Below are 17,236 nucleotides of genomic sequence, written 5' to 3'. Positions count from 1 at the left end.
CCAATGGGCAGGTAGTCTAGTATATAACTTCATTTTCTGAAGTGTGATTAAAACACTATTTCAAAAATACTATCAATAAGGTGGTGATGGGGGGACCTGCCCATGGGCAGGTATTTTTATATATGCTTGTTGGCCAATGAGGTTTCCCATTTTAGCACGTTAGTTTTTATTAATACAGATCAATCTGACAAACTTATTAGGTGTAGTGAGCCACCCAAAGGGTGAATTGCTTCTTCCTTCTGTGTCTGTGATGGGCTATGAACTAATAAAAATACTCCTTTGGCGCTTCAGTTTGAGATCAAATTCCAGAAGCAAATTATTTTTAGATTTTCTATTTTATTTTTGTTTGGTTTTGTTTTTTTTAAGATGAGAATCCCCTCTCACGCTTTGTGATTGCAATGGATGTTTCGCTTTTTCCAGTCACCCTTTTGCAGCTGCCCAGCACCCCTAGTTTGTAAAGCACTACCAACTATAGTAGCTGCCGCTGTGAAGTAATGATCTTCACTGAACGGAGTCAACCCTAGAGGGAGGAAAGAAGTCTTCAAAATGTCATTACTCAAATTAAAATGGGTTTCAAGCATTCAGAGATGATTTATTAGAAGGAGTTGTGTGGTCTGTAAGGATATGTGGAGGTTTGGGAATACTGCACAGAATTTAAATTTGGAACTTTACAGCCTGATCCTGAGACACGTTGGACTTCTGAAGCTCCCCTTGAAGTCAATGTTGGGAGTTACAGAGTTGCTGAGCCACGGTAACTGCTCTCATTGACTGCAATGGCACTCGGCACCTCTCTGGGTCCAGGCCATTTGCTTGACAAGCAGTATCAATCTTTGCCACGTGGCTGACTAGTCCTTTCAGGTGTCTTTCAGTTTTAACCTTGTTTCTGTCTGCTCACACCTCTACCTCTCTCTGTTCTTTTATTAAACTTCTATGTCGTGCTTTTTCACTATTAACCTTCCTTTGATTAAAGTTTGTGGCTTCCAGAAGTATTTTCCATTTGGAGAGGATGTATGGTATCCTAGAAATATTACATAGTCTTTGCTATTAAAAATCTTTTTGTGAAACCACTGGTAGTTTAGAGACACAAGGTGGGTGAGGTAGTATCTTTTATTGGTGAAAGAGACAAGCTTTTGAGCCTGCACAGAGCTCTTTTTCAGGTTTGGGAAACTCAATGGCACAGCTAAATACAAGGTTTGAACAGATGATTTAGCATAAGTAGTTAACACACATTTCAAGGGACCATTCAAGGTGAAGTGGTCCATTAAGGCTACAACAACACTGCATACAACACTGGTAATTTAGTCAGTCTTCAAAAATGATCAGCTGCTTCATTTACCAAATGTCACTGAATTCATTAGTACCTTGTGTTCTACATAAGTCACTGGAAGCCAAAGCCTTATAGTCTGTAGCAGCTAGTGAAGCACTTTGAAGTCTTTTCTAACATCAGAGAGGTAGCCGTGTTAGTCTGGTTCTGTAAAAGCAGCAAAGAATCCTGTGGCACCTTATAGACTGACAGACGTTTTGCAGCATGAGCTTTCGTGGGTGAATGCCCACTTCGTCGGATGCAAGCTTGCATCCGACGAAGTGGGCATTCACCCACGAAAGCTCATGCTGCAAAACGTCTGTTAGTCTATAAGGTGCCACAGGATTCTTTGCTGCTTTTTCTAACATCCTCACTTCACAAACTTCAGGCTTCATATATTAGGTTCTCTTTTTAACAGCAAAACTAAGCTGATCCTGTGAACACTTGCACATCACTTTAAAGAGAAAGGTGACCTTTCATTCTTTCATTAATATTTCTTTCAAAGCTGGGCCTTCTGAAATGAAAATCCTACCTGTTAATGTGCTGCCCTGTTTTCATCATACAGCAGATTTTCAATCTGTTTCTTTAGAACATTTCCAGTGGAAAACGATGTGTCTGACTGAACATATTTGGCTTTCAAACTAAATCACATCACAGCAACATGTCAGTTAGGGCTCTGTTTCCGACCAGGCAAACCAGAAAGAGTTTATTAGTGCTGTTTAAAAGGATAGCTCTCAAAATTCTCATAACCATTCTAGGTAGGTCCACATGCTGCTGAATGACCCACTTACATACATCCTAACATCCCACTGAGTTTAAGAAAGCAGTGACACATAATGGCAGCCTGACAGGTAAATTGGGAGACCAGAAAAAGTCAATTGTCCAAATCCATACCTGTGATAAGTGGGCATAACCCCCACGGGACAAAAAGGAAAGAGGTGATTGCTTACAATAGGGATGATTTGACCCAATGTGTCCAACAAAATGGCTTAATTACCAGCTCAGTTGCACTTCTCAGTCATTGATGTTTGGATTTAATATTTTTATAGTAACATTTGCCCAGAAATTTCTTATTGAAATTCTTGTGTGAAAAGCTTGTGACTTTCCACCAGATCCCACCCTTCCAAACATCCACTTAACTTGTGGAAGCCGCAGATGAAATCAGATTGGTCTGTTCTGTCCTGTCCTGTTAAAATGACACTTGTGATTTCTCTAGCTTCAACCCGCTCATTGCGAAACTGCACAGCATTATCACTGATGAGGCATTTGAGTTTTACTGTAGCCAGTGCCACAAACAAATCAACCGCCTCGAGGATCTTTCTGCTCGCCTGAATGATCTTGAAATGAATAGGTAATTGATTTTGTGCGTCACATTCTAAGTGTTTGAATGACATTCTTAAGTAGGGGAGACTCTCATTGTCATCCTCACTTGCCAAGTTATGTTGCTTGATTTCTTCATACAAAAAGGACTGTTTTAAATAGACAGAGAAGTTGATGTAAGAGAACTGTCAGGCCTCTCCAGGTCTTAAAAGTTTACCCTGTGACTTTATGGAAGTCTTTATAGAGGCTAAACAGAAGTCTTATTAATCTAAAATATGGAGTGAGAAAAAGATATTGACAATGGGAATCTTTCATTCTACTCTAATCGGTCTCATTGCATGTACTGTTGGTTGAGTGTTAAGTGAATGCAGCACTTGATTACCATGCTCTGTTAACACTAAACTGAAGTCTTAAGTTTGACATGTACACTATTTGCATCACTGGGAGAAATGGCTAGATAGCAACTTTGAATAAAAAACATTAATTATGAGCAGCCAGCTAAGTTGGCTGTGGGTTTTTTGCAAGCAACTAGTTCAGAAATACCAAGATGCTCTAGAACCACCGGTTCAAATCCTGGCCAGGATAACTCAACCCTTCATTCTTCCACAGTAGATAATGTGAATTCTGTGTGGCTCTTTTGGCAGAGATGCTAAAAATGGAAGCCTTTTCTGTTCCAGGTAGCCACAAAAAGTTCCATGGTACGTGGCATCCAAATAGGAATTTGTTTCAAGGTCTTTGGCCAACATCCTCAGATCAGTGTAAGAGAGCTGTCTCTCTGCTTAATGTCCTGCAATCCCATATCGCTGGTTGGATAAGCATATAGGTGATCAAGCGCTGAGAGAACCTTCAGGAGGAAAGTTACTCTACCAACCTACAGTTTATTTGTTATGTAGAGTATACACATGGGGTTTGATTTTTAGGTTCAAGCTGTTGTTTACAAATCCATCTGTTGGATAGGAGGACTGAAGAAACTAATGATATTAGTGAATATTGATTTTATCCAAACTGCTCCCTCCCATCCCTTCTTGAAGCCTAACTTGTCATGTCGGAATCCACAATTGCTGCCATTGATTTTTTCCTTTGTAAGGGACAGCGTGGAATTAGAGGTTTCAGGGCTATGTAAAATGGGGAGTGAATCAGAAAATGAATGGGAAGTTGACTTGGGGCTAGTATACACTACAAAGTTAAGTCAACTGAATTACATCGCCAGGGCTATGAAAAATGTCATAGACTCATAGACTTTAAGGTCAGAAGGGACCATTATGATCATCTAGTCGGACCTCCTGCACAATGCAGGCCATACAATCTCACCCATCCACTTCTATAACAAACCCCTAACCTATGTCTGAGTTATTGAAGTCCTCAAATTGTGGTTTAAAGACCTCAAGCTGCAGAGAATCCTCTAGCAAGTGACCCGTGCCCCACGCTGCAGAGGAAGGCGAAAAACCTCCAGGGCCTCTGCCAATCTGCCCTGAAGGAAAATTCCTTCCCGACCCCAAATATGGCAATTAGCTAAACCCTGAGCATGTGGGCAAGACTCACCAGCCAGCACCCAGGAAAGAATTCTCTGTAGTAACTCAGATCCCATCCCATCCCAGACCACTGGGCATACTTACCTGCTGATAATTTGGCAACTGATCTTTGATTAATTGTCAAAATTAGGCTATCCCATCATACCATCCCCTCTATAAATTTACCAAGCTTAGTCTTAAAGCCAGATATGTCTTTTGCCCCCACTACACCCCTTGGAAGGCTGTTCCAGAATGTCACTCCTCTGATGGTTAGAAACCTTCATCTAATTTCAAGTCTAAACTTCCTAGTGTCCAGTTTATATCCATTTGTTCTTGTGTCCACATTGGTACTAATCTTAAATAATTCCTCTCCCTCCCTAATATTAATCCCTCTGATATATTTATAAAGAGCCATCATTATCCCCCCTCAGCCTTCTTTTGGTTAGGCTAAACAAGCCAAGCTCTTTGAGTCTCCTTTCATAAGACAGGTTTTTCATTCCTCGGATCATCCTAGTAGCCCGTCTCTGTACCTGTTCCAGTTTGAATTCATCCTTCTTAAACATGGGAGACCAGAACTGCGCACAGTATTCCAGATGAGGTCTCACCAGTGCCTTGTATAACGGTACTAACACCTCCTTATCTTTGCTGGAAATACCTCGCCTGATGCATCCTAAAACTGCATTAGCTTTTTTCACGGCCATATCACATCGGCGGCTCATAGTCATCCTGTGATCAACCAATACTCCGAGGTCCTTCTCCTTCTCTGTTACTTCCAACTGATGTGTCCCAATTTATAACTAAAATTCTTGTTGTTAATCCCTAAATGTATGACCTTGCACTTTTCACTATTAAATTTCATCCTATTACTCCAGTTTACAAGGTCATCCAGATCTTCCTGTATGATATCTCGGTCCTTCTCTGTGTTAGCAATACCTCCCAGCTTTGTATCATCTGCAAACTTTATTAGCACATTCCCGCTTTTTGTGCCAAGGTCAGTAATAAAAAGGTTAAATAAGATTGGCCCCAAAACTGATCCCTGAGGAACTCCACTAGTAACCTCCTTCCAGCCTGACCGTTCACCTTTCAGTACGACCCGTTGTAGTCTCCCCTTTAACCAGTTCCTTATCCACTTTTCAATTTTCATATTGATCCCCATCTTTTCCAATTTAACTAATAATTCTCCATGTGGAACCGTGTTAAATGCCTTACTGAAATCGAGGTAAATTAGATCCACTGCGTTTCCTTTGTCTAGAAAATCTGTTAACTTCTTGTCTGATGCAGCTAAGCTGACCTAAGCCCCAGTGTAGACACCATTAAGTCGATGGAAGAATTCTACCATCCACCTAGCTAGTGTCTCTCAGAGAAGTGGATTTACTACAGCGGTGGAAGTAGTAAGTGTCTATACTACAGCTGCACTGCTTTAGCATTTCTAATGTAGACATACCCTAACTAAAAAGAACTGCTCTGAATTCTTATGACAAACAGCTGCATCAATTGTTACAGCTTTCAAAGGACTCAAAGGAAGGCGTTCAGCCTAATGCTTTATCTCTAGTTATGCAGTCGATGAATGAAGATGCTAGATTTTTCTTGATGCACTGAGAGCCTCATTTCTACCCACATGACAAGTTTCTAAAGTAGGTGTGATGGAGGAATTCCAAGGCCAGCCCAATTCTTGTTAATTAAAGAGGGATTTTCAAAGTATCCCAAGAGAATTGGGCCCCTAATCTCAGTAAATTTCAGTCAGAATTGTGGGCCTAACTCGGGCTTCTCTGAAAATCTCAGCCTCATCGGTTTAAATACATTGTGGTTTTTAAACTGATTCAAGTTAAAGAGCTGCAACTTTCTCATGTAGCCACACCCTCTGACTGACAAAAAGCAGGCAAAGGACACAGTAGATCCAAAGAGACCAGTGAAAAGTGAAAAAAAAAAACAAGGAGTCCATGTGGCACCTTAGAGACTAACAAATTTATTTGGCCATAAGCTTTCATGGGCTAGAACCCACTTCATCAGATGTATGAAGTGAAAAATACAGGAGCAGGTATAAGTGGTAAGTGACATTGGTGGGTGATTTCGTGTAAATGGTGTCACCCATGTTTTCTGTGAATGGGGTTGGGGGGAAAGGGAGCACAGGGCTGCCTTCATGGAGCACAAATTAAAGATTGCCTATCCTGTTCATGAGTTTTGTTTATTTCAGTAGTAATGAGACAGACAATAGCTCACTGGACAGAAACCCATGTAGTGTCCTGGGCTGAGATCTGGTAGACATGACTGCACAGGAACAAGATAGAAATGAAATATCATGGACAAAAAGTTAGACTGAATCATTTACCTTGTATCTTGCCCTGGAGGCAGCCAAATTCTGGCTGCGTTGGCCCATCAAGGGGAGAGAAATCCAAAGATGAGAGCGATCTGCTGAGAGAACTGAATCCACACAATAAACAGCAAGAACATCCCAGCTTGTATTGCATGCTGTGACAGAATAGGGGCTGCAAGATCCTCTTTCAGGCAATGGCCTTGGACCACTGGTGGCTTTGAAGATGATTACCAACACCTTGCACCCAGAAGAAAACAAGAAGCCAAAATATCTAAAACAGCCAAAATGTCTAGCAGCAGGAGCAGCATTGCAAATCCTAGATCTTTTTTTCAGCAATGCTTTCCCTGATTACAGGAAATTCTTCAAAGGAGCAGTCTCAGTGCTGTGAAATAAACAGCAAAAACACCCCCAAACCCTGTCTAAAACATACCTAGGATTCCATTGTCAGATGTGTGTGTCTGCCGCCAAGCTGCAACTGCTTCTACCCAACCATTGCAATAGGTAGATAAACTTGAAATACCTTTTGTGGATAGATGCACCTCCCATGCCTGGTGGCTTCTCAGGCCTGGGATCCAAAGATGCCCAGATACACTTTTGATCTGCCATTTGTGAAGAAAAACAGATTAATCTCCCTCAGATACAAGTGACATGCATTGATTTATTTTTTCTTCACAAGTTCTGGAGAAGCAGTATCTAGCCCCTTTCCATCAGAGAGGGGAAGCAGGTTTACAGAATCCTTGAAATCTCGCCAAAAGTGATTCCTTCACTCAATAGAAATGTCAAAAGTTCATGGTCAAAACCACAATTAGGAAACCAGTTAGCTTGAAAAGCATGGTCAGCCAGTGCTTCCCAGAAACTATTCCTGAGTTGATTCTGTTCAAGCTATTTTTAGTTCCTCCTTCTAAGGGGTAAAATAAGCATTTCACCTCTAGGAGTCACTGATCTACATTTTATGTCCATTGCCTTTCCTCTCTGCTCAGCCAACTGTTCATTTAAGTTTCTGGATCTTGGAGTGTGACTCCCACCAATATATTACTTTGAGAATATTTTTTTCAGAACTCCCCACATTTTGGGGGGGGGGGAAACATTTACTTTATCCCTAATTTAGTGATACTATAGCAACAATAAAATAAATAAAATTGTTACTTACTCCTTGCATGTGAACGTATAGATGCAGATCTATTCATTTCTATTTTTCTTTCTCTTTTACATTTTTAAATTAGGAGACAGTGCGGGAATGAACGTTCCATCTTTTTGATGATACCAGGCTTGACTAATTAAATAGATCTTTTATCTTCTCTAAAAATGTCAGGAGATGTTGGAAAGTGAGAATGGGGAACAGGTTTGCAAGAAAAGTAAAATTTTTGAATGAGTGACTCAGACCCTCCCTCTCTGGGAAGGAGTTTCCTCTATAGCCCCAGATCCTTCCTCTTCTATTCCTCTGCCTCCCTCCCCCGCCTGAAAGGAGAGGGAGGTATTTAGCAGGTCTGTGTGATTTGAGGGACCAGAGCTGATCTAATGGCTTTGAGCATCCAGGCTTCACAAAAGCTGGAGGGTGGGGCTGGCTTGCTCAGTGCTTGGGACAGCAAGTTGCTCTGGCCAGGGGCAGCTCTAGGCACTTAGCCGCCCTAAGCATGGCAGGCAGGCTGCCTTCGGCGGCTTGCCTGCGGAGGGTCCGCTGGTCCCGTGGCTTCGAAGCCGCAGGACCAGCGGACCCTCCGCAGGCAAGCTGCCAAAGGCAGCCTGCCTGCCAGCCTCACAGCAACCGGCAGAGCGCCCCCAGTGGCTTGCCGCCCCAAGCACGCGCTTGGCGTGCTGGTGCCTGGAGCCGCCCCTGGCTCTGGCCAGTTGAGAAGAATAAAGGGCAAACATTTTAAACCTCTACCAGTTTCTGGAAAATACCTAATTATAAATGCTCCATATCATCTGCAACATCTTATTTACTATAGTAGTTCCCTGTACATGGAGATACTATGTTGCAAGCATCAGAACTTTAGAAATTGACAACCTCACTTCTCATACTGTAGCATTGCTCTGGGCGGAAGCAAGGTTCTGTTTAGATTTTAATCCACCTTCTTTCCTTTGAGGCCATCTCTGTTTTGTGGTGGACGCTGGAGTGTCCCAGTTTATCCTCTTGCAGGTTTCCATGTGATCATGGTTTTGAAGAATCCAGTTGCGCAGGGGAGTTAAAGCCATTATTTCCCAAACTTGGGACAAGGGGAGTGAATAAAGGAGAAAGAAGATTCTGGAGGAAGCTGATTTTTTTAAGCAACCACTTGATTACAGTAGCACACAAAAATATATATAAAGAAATTTGAGGCACAATATGCAGTAATTAGTCCTAATTTTGGTTGCATATTAGTAAACTTAAGAGGAAAAAATAGATAAATCATGACTTTTTTAAAAACGCTCGAAGTGGCAAATAGCAAGTGGCTGATGTGAAGAAAGTATTAATTTGTTACGTTGTGAGCAAAGAGGTCCTGTGACCAGGTGCTTTTCTTCATCGTAGGTGAGCTATGACTGAGAGAGGGTTGCTACATCAGGACATTAAAGCATTGATGTTGATATGTCCTTATAGCATACACTGGTTTAGCATGCTAAGTATTTAAAAAGAAAATACAATTCTGTAAGAGACGACTCTGTTCGCTGCTGCTAAGTATAGCTTATGAATGGACCTATTTCTAATACTTGAAATATGATCTTGCTTAAAATCCAGTCTTCCTGATTTTAGATGCAAACACAGCTGCATATGAGGGAGGGAGAGAAGAAAAGGTCAAACAAATCAACCCCCAGAATCTGGAGAAGTCCCTGTCTGAAATACAAGCAGCCAGCCAGTCATATGTCAACCAATGTTGCTGTGTCTGATGTCAAACACAATTCAGTAAAATTATAATTGTTTGGAGTTAATGAAATACAGAGGATAGTTCATTGAGCTGTTTGCTTTTTAATTATTATTTTTTGCTCTCCATACTTGTGATTCTAGTACAGTTGCCCTGCTTTTATTTGCAGCAGGATATTTCAGTGTTTTCTTTCAGAGATGGGCTCATTGTCTGCACAAGCTTCCAGGTGGATCAAGTATATTTCAGTCTACAGTCCGTTTGTAATGGGTCTGAGTCCCACCAAGCTCAATTCTTCTATTAGCACTTTTCCTAGGGATCTGCTTTCAGGACTGGAATCAACGAGTTAAAAGAGAGAGCACCTTGCTGGACCAATTGAAACTTCTTCTGCAGTGACAAGTGCTGTATGTTCCAATTCATCATGACATGTTGTTAAATGTATGCAAATTTACCTGGATTTTTACATGGAGATTGCCTCAGAGAAGCTGAGTAATGCATGTCTCATGCGTGTGCTGTGCTGTTAATTGTAAAGGATATGCCCCCTGTCACTGTTCAGTTTGTTTCCTGTTTCCCCTTGCTCTTCACTCTCAGTTTTCCTGACTCTGTTTTCCTGTTGTTTTTGTTCATTTCACAGTCCAAATAAAAGACTCTCAAGCAAGAAGGTAGCAAGGTACGCTGATACTTTTATTATCCTTTTGTTATCATTAAGGAATGTGCTTGTGTAGGTTGTCGCATGTATAATGGGATTACAGCTATCTACATAGATGTGCAAAATTTTACTTTTAGAGAAATGTACAGTACATTTTCTGCAGTGTGTAATGGACGGCAATTTTAATTCACATTATGGATTTTTTTTTTAATCATTAAAGATATTTTCAGAATGCATTCACCTCTGGAGACTGACTTACACATGACTTCTCCCAGGTTGTCCTCCCAGACCCCCAGTCTAGGAATGCCCAGAGTGTGAGAGTCTGCAGGAGACTTTGCCCATGTTGAAAACTCCTAGTTACTGATGTACGTGCTTTTCTGTATCATCAGTACCTCTAGCCCGGACAGCTGAGTGAGCCCTTGCCCGGTCAGCTGAGTAGATGCATCCAGTCAGAAATTAACCCTTTGCCACGCCACTAAAACACCAGTCCATGCAGACAGATTCACTGTTCCTGTTTTGCTTCTGCCATATTTCGAGTTATGTGCTCCTCCCTGTTTGACTTCATGGATGCCATGAGACTTACTCCTCATCTCTTCCACACATTGTTGTTTCATGGACTGCTTAGGAATTTTTAAACATGGGGCAGAGCTACTCTCCCCAACTGTGGCTTTATATTATTGCATATGTTTCCTGTGGTATAGGGACGGTCTTAGGGCTTGCCTACATGCAGAAATTTACCTCTATTTATACCTATATATAAATGTACCTCTATTTATACAGGTATAATGGTAGTGATATAATTTTGCTGGTAAATTTCCCCATCTAGACAAGCCCTTGTCTCTGATTCTTGCAATGATCTGTTAAAGGAAGCACTCTGACTGGGCTGTTTTATTTTCACAAGGGATTTAGGTTCCCAATAATGGGGGATGGGAGGAAGCAGTTCATTCTGGACATAATGCTTTCATCACCGTCACATGAGAGTGCAGGCATTCAAATTTTCCCCAACAGTTTATCTTGTTTTCAAGAATCCTGGAATGCTGAAGGGCCAGGATCTGCTTGGTAATGCTTTAAGGATCCCTGTCTCTCCAGCGGAGTTGCATGAGGAAATTTGTAACAACTAGCCAATGAAGCTATGAGACCGTCTCCCTGTATAACAAAAGGGCAGACACCACATTGGCTCTGATATTCTCTTGGGAGCAAGATCATTGAGTCTCCGTAACATTTTGTCGGTTTCGTATCTTTTTCTTGAGGGGGTTGGTTTTAATACTTCTTTCCACGGTGTTTCTTTTCTATAGCTGAAGGAAAAAGTTTGTCCTAGCTGTCCAAACCTGCCTTTTTTATTTTCGTGTGTTAATTCTCTGGCATAATCTTTATTGACACCCCTCTCTAGGATTTTTGGAAATCTAATTTGAGACTCAACTACATTGTTCCCTGATGCTCTGAGAGAAGATTTAGGGAAGAGGAAGTTTTTGGGATTTCTGCTGTTCTTACGCGCACACTTTTGTTTCCAGGTCTCTCTAGTTTCAGGTCTGGTTGGGATGTTTGGGAAACATGGGCTGGTCTTTTGAACAGTCTGTGTGATGATTTGGCACCCTCTAGAAACGTGTATTCTCAGATCCCAGGAGTCTGTTTACTTAGTGGCATTCCTGAGTGGGTCAGTCAAGCTCTGGAACAAATTCCAAGAAATCTTCACTCCCCGTGAATCTGTTGGGTTTAGAATCAAGGGAAGGGCTGGAGATTAGGTCTATGTCAGGCTTATCCTAGGGAAGCAGATTCCCTGCCCTGCTTTCAGCAGCTCAGGAACTCTTTGGAAATATTTTCCAGCTGTTTTCCCACATTGTTTCTTTTTAATTTTTCCTGTAACCAGCAAACGTTTCCAGACTTGGTTCTTTCTCGCTGGTGAGGAAATGGGTCTTGAGTATTACATTTCATGGTTCCCATACTCTCACTTTCAAGCTATTTGTTAGAAACTTTTTTGATTCTTAGTGGTTTTAAACTAAAAGGCAAGTTTCCAGGCTTCCTATTTAAGACTAGCCCTTTATAATTTGACCTTGTGTGACTTGAGAGGTTCTGAGCACTCCCTCACTCAATTAAGTTGTTTCTCTTCCATCTGCTTCAGGGTATGGCTACACTGGCGAGTTGCAGCGCTGGAAAGCCTCCACCAGCGCTGCAATTAGTAAGTGGCCACACCTGCAGGGCACTTCCAGCGCTGCAACTCCCTGGCTGCAGCGCTGGCCGTACACCTCACTCAGCATGGGGAATAAGGATTCCAGCGCTGGTGCTGCAGCGCTGGTCATCAAGTGTGGCCACACACCAGCGCTGTGATTGGCCTCCAGGGTATAAGGATGTATCCCAGAATGCTTTTATAAATTACTCTCTTTGTTTTGTTATGCAGCCTCTCTTTGTTTTGTTGTGAACTCCGAGCTCAGTTGATCCGTTGATCCCGATCCCGGAGCTGTTTATCTACAAACACAGCTCCTGTTTGCTGTGATCAATCTGTGAACAATCAAATGAGATAATGAGGCAGGCAGGGAGTGAGTGTTTGCTTGACAGAAACAGAGGGGAGAAAGGGAGTCGTGTTGGCTGCAGGCTGTTGGCAGTTAAGAGTTAAGGGTAAGGGATCGGGAACATGTTCTGATTTTTCAAGTCAGGAAGCTAACACACAGTGTTGGCTCCAAAAATCCACTCTCTCTCTCTCTCTCTCCCCCCGCTCCCTGTCACACTACGCCCCACCCACCCCCCTCTTTTGAAAAGCACTGTTGCTGCCACTTGAATGCTGGGATAGCTGCCCATAATGCATCACTCCCAACAGCGCTGCAAATACTGCAAATGTGGCCACACACCAGCGCTGGTAGCTGTGAGTGTGGCCACACACCAGCGCTGGCCCTGCACAGCTGGACGACCAGCGCTGCAGATTTGTAAGTGTAGCCATATCAGATACCATCAGGGGGTTTTAATTTAAGATTAAGCTGTCCCCTTGCCATCCTCTGATTCTTGTTTGTTCTCATGTGATATTTTAAAGTTTTGGAGTACTAGATTGAAAATCACAATTCTAGTTATTTTCAGACCTAGAAATTTGGCTGGAGTCAGAGTCACAAATTCAGAGGTTCTCTGCTTAAGCAAACGGACCTCTTCCTGAAAAGTTATTCTTCCGTGTGCTACTTGTTGAGCTCTCATTAACAGCACAAAGTAGTTCAGTGATATTGTGATGCTTTAAAAAAAAACACAACCCTTCTTGATTCTGGCTGGATGCATACACCTTCCTGCTGGGGCCAGAGCAGAATAGCTTTCGGATGCAGACCGGGGGCTCTAGTTCACAAACCCCAAATTTCTTCAGTAAGAGAGAATCCTTTCTATGGTCAATAACTAACTATTTTATAATCATTCTGCCTGGTTTTCATGGTGTGCTTGAAATCTTACTGACACCGTGTCATCCAGCACTGAGGCGTTTCCCAAAGATGTGTCCCAGACCTTCAGTTCAAAATATTAAAGGTTTTTGTAGAAAGCAGTAGGTAAAAAGGCAGAGCCGACCTATGTTAAAACTCTAAGAGGATCCATTCTGTTGTGCCTTCTTTCTGAATAGTAGTCAGCATACTGAAGGGCCAGTTGTCAGTACTTAAAGACCAGATTAAGAATTAGGATGCTACTTGCTTAAAGAAGATTGTCTTCAGGGATTCAGATTAGCTCTGTTTACTTTTAACTCCCTTGGATCAGCAAAAAGTGACCAAAGGAACTAGCATCATCTTTTGTGACTGCGAGCCTTATCAAGAAATGGTTTTTAATTTTGAGAATGCTCAATACTTTGTGACCATTTAAGTAGCTAGAATCTATTAATATACTGCCCCTCCATCATAATGCTTCCATGCTCTGGTCAAGGGAGGGGCTGTGTTCCTGCCTCCCAACCCTTGTTGTGACCTGCCCCGTTCAGATTCCCAAAAGCGGGGGTATGGTCCCACCTGCTTAAAAAGTGAGGAGGTAATGGCCCTTTGTTCCTCCCATTCCCCTTAACCTCCCCCACACCCCATCTCCAGCACCTATGCTACTAACAGTGTATTAACCATAGTGTGTGGGGACACAAGCCATAATACACCCATGTTACTAACTGGTTACAGACTCATGTAAAAGCTGCAGAGAGCGAGCCAGTAAAACCATAGTTCGTGTATCCTCAGCTCTCTATATCTGTAGTTCTTGATGCAAGTCCTGTGTTTTTTAATTATTCAAGGTTGTAATAATAATTCTGCTTTCCCCCTTCCCACCCCGACTGAGGTGGAATACCGCACTCAGCTCCTGTAGAACACGTGTCATTACATTACAGGGTGAATGTCTTGACTGATTTTGAACAGTGTCCTTTGAAAGAAAACAAAAACCCAAATGTTACAAGCCATAGCTAATGATTTACTAGTCTCCCACTTGGGGAGCTGGAGTTGAGTGTGTATTTCACAAGCTCAATTCACTCCCCATTCCTTTCTGGCTTTATCATCTCTGGGGAGAGCAGAGTACTTTTAGTCCTGCTGCTCTGGAATATAAGTGTTAAGTTCAAAACAAAATGAAGTGTGGAAAGTAAGCTCTTATCTTTCCATATTCCAAAGAGCAAGAATAAGAGGTGATAGCACCAAGTTCCAACACTACTAGTCCATTTCCCCTCTGACAGTCAGGTGCTATTCACTAAAAGTCACAAGCCTAGTGAAGATTCCTGCCCCACAGTTAGGCAGTACTGAGGTGTTGTGGGATGCTGACTCTTGTTGGCTTGTCAGAGCCTCATTTGGTGAAAGTGAGGCCCGCTACTCGATAGAATCGCTGTTTTGCCAGGATAGCCTCCCGGTTTCATCATCTTCACCTACTGTCACCCAAAAGAGAGCAATGTGTGTCCCAATGTCTCCTGCAGGAGAAGGGGTGGGGAGCTGAGAGAAATTGTATAAGAAATGATACTTTGCCTTCTGCAATGTTCACTCTAATGGTCGTCTTGCTTTGGGTTGGGTTGGTCTGTCTCGGATAAAGGCACTTACATCAGACGGGCACCCTGACTGCAGATGCTATGGAAGAACCTTTCTGTGACCACACGGAATGTGCGGATGAGGACATCACTGACAAGGTATGAATGCTATTGCAGCTGCCTCTGAAGTTTTAATGGAGGAATAGCTTCTGAGTGTCTCACTAAGCTTATCTTTGACGTCGAGTGGTTTTCCTTTGGGTGGAGGGAGCACGTGTTCCTAGTGGCTAAACCAAGAGGACAGGATACCCAGGTTCTGTTTCTGGCTCTGTCTTTGATGCACTGGGTGCTCTTGGGCAAGGCATTTCTTTGTGCATCAGCCTACTCATTAATGAAGAGGGTAGAGGAGTACCCACTCCTGAATGGAGTAAATAATGGTTTACCATTCTTCGAGCTCCTGGGACAAAGGTGTTAATTACTTGCTATTATTGAATGCCAGCTGACACTGGGTAGATAACTACTGGGGACAGGCGGTTAACTCAAAGCATTCTGTACTGTCTGGGGGTTGTGATTTGACAAAATGCTCAGGAAAAAAAGGCATAGAGCGTTGCTGTGTTCGGGTTGGGAGGTCGAATTTCAGTCTTTTCAGTGGGTGTTAAGGCTCGTTGCACAGCGTGGGCTGAAGATTGCTTCATGGTAAATGGCTTGTGGCTCCTCCTGCCCCTCTACAGTTTACTAAACAATGCTCTGTGTTCTGTAACCTCTTATAATACTGGCAGGGAGGAGAGGTCTGTCCCTCTGTCTCAGGCTGTGTCAGCATCCCTTATGCCGCTCGGTATGTGAATAAACCAACCCCCATGGGGACAGAAGTGACACTGACGTACACGCTAGTGTGCACAGTACTATGTCAGCAGGAGAGTGTCTGCCACTTGTGGAGGTGATTTTTATCCTCTCCCGTCGTCATAGAGCGTCTCACCAGGCACACTGCAATGGTGCGGCTGCATCAGTACAGCTGCGCTGCTGCAGTGCTGTACATATAGACATGGCCTTAGTCTGAATGAATGATGTCACTGACACGGGTGGTAAGATGTACAGTATTTGCATACACTGTATTTGAAGTTGGTCATTATAACCATTCATAGAGCAATATTAATACTGAGAAATATATTTTAAATCAACTTATTTTGTAATTGTTTCACAATGCTATATACACTGCTGTCTAATGCTACTCTTCCTAGGAAGCAAAGCTATTTGACTTAAAACAGGGACTTCCTGTCTTTCACTCATGCCTGTTCTGCTCAGAATTTGTCCTGCAGCGAGGCTATAAATGCTGACTTTGTGACATCTCTATTTAGTTCCACGTTAACTTACTGGGGAGTTTATGAGTAAAGGATCATGTGGCAGGAGGAGGAGAAACTGCATTCGGGAAAGGAAAGCTTTACTCAAACATCAATAGCTAAAAATAGCCGAGGGAATATGGAAAACTCCAAGCCAAGTGAATTATGTTTTGTATAAATGTTTGCCCCAGTGTGAAAATACCTCTTTAAAACTGCTCCTTAATTCTGACATCCTGAATAGGAAGATGAGTGGAGCTGTGGGTATGACAGAGAAATAAATATATATGCATACATATACACATTTCTTGTGCATTTGACAGCACATTAGTACAATAATTTATAGAACTGTATCATTTATACTCTGTCTTTGAAGAACACAGGCCAAAATTTTCACACCTAGATGCCTGAAATTCAGCTCCTGTTTCAAAGTGCCCTGGCTTCGAGGTGCTGAACTCCTGCAGCTCCCCTTCACCTCAGTGGGATTTATGGGTGCTCAGCATTTCTGGCCACTCTGAGCCCAAATACAGATTGAGTAGCCTAACGTCAGGCACCCAGGTTTGAAACATTTGGCTAGAGTATTGTCAGGATTTGGTTCATACCCCAGATTCATGGACTTGGTATAGATTTGTTCGTCGTTTGTCCTTCACTCTAAAGTAACATGTAAAATTCATTTTTGGGCCTATCCAAAAAAGAATTAGTTACTTGTGTTGTTGTTGTTGTTGTTCTTATCTCAATAATTATGACTTTAGTTTTTGCACAAATAGATACTTTGTCCTCAGGAAAGTATTCCCACCTCCTGTTTGTTTATCAAACGCAATAACAATTCTCAGTCCTCTTCACTGCAGCCATAGCGATGGTGTCACAACACTGAGTGCCGCACTCTCACAGAGTAGTTGAAGGGTCTGAAGAACAGGTTGCTGATAGCACATGTAACATCGCCTTTTTAATAAGGCTGAGAGCAGAGCAGGGAGCTATGTAACTCGGGGGGAGGAAAGGAAATAATTCTAAGTTAACATTCAAACCCCTAAAGTGCAG

The 17,236-nt window shown here is 42.5% G+C and overlaps 1 protein-coding gene across 3 annotated transcripts in view; it reads left to right on the top strand.

Annotated features, from left to right (window-relative positions):
• Positions 1-17,236, top strand: part of RAB11FIP3 (RAB11 family interacting protein 3) — a 189,090-nt gene that overhangs the window by 157,015 nt on the left and 14,839 nt on the right. For 2 of the 3 annotated variants that reach the window (XM_044979949.1, XM_044979952.1), the window contains 3 exons: positions 2,520-2,654; positions 9,920-9,955; positions 14,933-15,026. In XM_044979949.1, the coding sequence (XP_044835884.1) occupies positions 2,520-2,654; positions 9,920-9,955; positions 14,933-15,026 (265 nt within the window). The remainder of the gene's footprint in view (positions 1-2,519; positions 2,655-9,919; positions 9,956-14,932; positions 15,027-17,236) is intronic. The other variant, XM_044979950.1, reaches the window with a different exon arrangement.

Source organism: Mauremys mutica, chromosome 11 (genome assembly GCF_020497125.1).
Source record: "Mauremys mutica isolate MM-2020 ecotype Southern chromosome 11, ASM2049712v1, whole genome shotgun sequence".
In the NCBI taxonomy this organism is placed as follows: Eukaryota; Metazoa; Chordata; order Testudines; family Geoemydidae; genus Mauremys; species Mauremys mutica.
This window is presented reverse-complemented; position numbering and strand designations above follow the sequence as displayed.